General features: G+C 47.9%; 1 protein-coding gene across 1 annotated transcript; it reads left to right on the forward strand.

Moving 5' to 3' along the window:
- The first annotated feature begins 117 nt into the window (after positions 1-117).
- Positions 118-2,518, forward strand: LOC109545804 (potassium/sodium hyperpolarization-activated cyclic nucleotide-gated channel 2). The gene is made up of 8 exons (XM_048662010.1): positions 118-531; positions 590-805; positions 866-1,037; positions 1,095-1,223; positions 1,277-1,433; positions 1,494-1,699; positions 1,756-1,965; positions 2,026-2,518. Exons 1-8 carry the CDS (start codon positions 158-160, stop codon positions 2,320-2,322), a joined length of 1,761 nt encoding a protein of 586 aa, XP_048517967.1. The 5' UTR covers positions 118-157; the 3' UTR covers positions 2,323-2,518.
- Positions 2,519-2,674: the final 156 nt, after the last annotated feature.

Consider the following 2,674-nt stretch of genomic DNA (forward strand, 5'->3'; position numbering starts at 1 on the left):
GTTAAGAAGAATTAAATTCAACGAAATGTTTCCTAATTTAAAGCGAAAAAGTATTACTGAATGAACTGATGTTTCGCCTTCAAAATGACGCGAAAAACGTTTGCTAAGGTGTGATACCGATAAAATTTGTGACAAATTTGTCAAAATAAGGCAAAAGATGTCAGATATTAGCTCGAAATGGTCACAGTCTTCCGATGCGACACGGTCCAAGGACAAGTCGCAACAAGTCTCCTTCCAGTCCTCCTTTCGCTTCCTCTCCTACTTCAGCTTCATCCAGGCGCGATGGGGGGAGTTCTGCAAGCCCCACATCTGCTCATTGATCGACATGATGAAGCAAACCGACATCGTGAAAGAAACCATCGATTCCGGCATTCTGATCGGGTTCAGACGATGGCTGGAACGCAGCTTCATGATCAGCAGACACCATCCGTACACTAAAACGGTGTTCAAGTCGCTGACGGAGATCCGTAATGAGGAAGTGAGGCACGTGCTACGCTTTCAGGGAATTATCCATCCTTTCAGCATGTTCTGGTGAGTTTCCGTGCCGGAGTGTGAGTCCAGGTGCGATCAGTTCCGGTGTTTGCTTCAGTTTGTACTACGAATTTCTAATGGCGTTGCTGACGGTCGTGTACTTGATTTATGTGCTCCCTTCCGACATGGCCTACCTGTCTTTTTACCCCCATCTGAAGTGGATCAAGTTCGTTTTCGACGTCATCATGACGGTGAGCGTGATCGTCAACTTTTCCATTGGCTATTGGGACAAGGACAACATGAATATCGTGCTGCAGTCAAGGGCGATTGCCAGGCAACTAGCGGTGAGATCTTCCAATGGGCCAATGGCTAAACACTCGCTTTTGTTATACAGGCGCTATATTCGCACGTTTCTCGCTTGGGACGTCATGTCCTGCATCCCATCCTACACCATTGGGATTTACTTTTTCTCGCATTCGAGCTCCTGGGGGTTGATCGAGTGGCTGAGCCTGGCTCGGATGGCGCGCATCCTCACCGTAGACCGAACGTTGGATATGTTTAGGGCGGTTGGTGTGCAAGCTTTGAATACCCGCATAGTCGGCATCGAATTTTTTGCCTTGCAGCACTGTAGAGTACCAGTGGAGCTCTATGTGTCCATCGAAATACTGCTCTGGTCCTACTCGATTGTTTTATGCTGCATGGCGCTGATGGCGTTTACCAGCCAGTACCCCTACTTATTCGACCATATAACGGTTATTTGCTGTTCATCATAGCAATGATCCCCCGATTAATGACGGTTTTCCAGGAAAACAAAGACACAGCGCTGGCACACGAGGCCATATTTGCCACAATTCGCTCGTTATTTGGCGTCGGTCAGGTGAAAATCGTCTACAGCTATACAGAAGTTTTGACCGCTATGTTGATCACCATGATATCGTACGTGATGCAGATATGGATTATGGGCAAGCCATCGCCTAGTTCCCGAGTGGAGCTGGTTTTTGGGCTAATTTTGGTGTTTCCAGCCAAGTTGTACGTGTTGTGGCAAAGGTTCCTCATTCTCTCCGAGGTGGGGCAAGATCACTATCAGCAGCTCGCCGGATACCTCAAGTACAAGGGACTTCCGCCCAACATTCGCGAGGACATTTACTGCTACTACGAGTTTCGGTTCCAAAAGCGCTTCTACGACGAGTCGGCCATTTTAAACATGTTGACCGAAAATCTACGAAAGGTAACCATCCGGACAATAATGCGCAGGCGTTGCTGGACGCCTTGTCGGGGTTCCAGGAAATTCCCAGCTACCGGCTGGATAAAAAAATCGAAAAAATCAAATTCATCCGCCAATTGCCCAACCCCATGATCATGCAGATACTCTCCAATATGGATCCGTGCTACTACTGCCCAGGCGATGTGATTTTTCGCGTAAATGCCCCAGCTAGGTGTTTGTACTTTATCAGGAGCGGCACGGTCGCTCTACACGACGAAAATAACATTGAGGTAAATGTCACGGTCAACCCACACTAGCACCATCTCTTTCTGCTGTTGCGTTCTTGACAGGTCTGTCATCTGGAAGACAGCTCGTACTACGGTGACATTTCGGTGATACTGAATCAGTTCCACTATGTCACCATGACAGCAGTGGCGCCATGCAAGATCTTCAAGTTGAGCCACTTTGCCCTCATGCAAATCCTGGACACGGTGCCAGAGGTAAAGGAGCGCGTGTTCGAGGTGACCAGAAAATTGCTCATAAATGGCAGAAACGACTGGGTTTCCAACTGKGTCAGGACTCGCAGCGGAGCTTTGGGCAATGTGGGCAGTTCGATGCGTATRAACCCGCCACTGAGTTACGCCTAGGTGCCCACCAACCAGCCGGTGTGGAAGTGCGCGTTGTGATAAGCGTTTCCTCGGAAACCGCAACTTTCAACCAATGCTAGTCGAGTTTTGCTCCCGCCTTTCCTGCCACAGGGGCGTGCACAATTTTTGCTTTGCCAGAGTTACTATATGTACTTTTCGCATGCTAGTTTGATAAACCGATAATATTCGCAAAACGCTTTCGGGGTTTCAATTGTTCATTTGAAAATGCGTGCAACCGCATGCGCTTTTCCAATTTCTCGCAGGGAGTTGTTCTGCAAAATTCCTCGAAATTTCAATGAGTCAAATTTTCATGGGTTTGATCATTTTCATCAGTCTTCTATAGACTGTGAAA

The sequence above is a fragment of the Dendroctonus ponderosae genome, unplaced genomic scaffold (assembly GCF_020466585.1).
Source record: "Dendroctonus ponderosae isolate FM_Combo_2020 unplaced genomic scaffold, Dpon_F_20191213v2 Dpon_F_20191213_10, whole genome shotgun sequence".
Taxonomy (NCBI): Eukaryota; Metazoa; Arthropoda; class Insecta; order Coleoptera; family Curculionidae; genus Dendroctonus; species Dendroctonus ponderosae.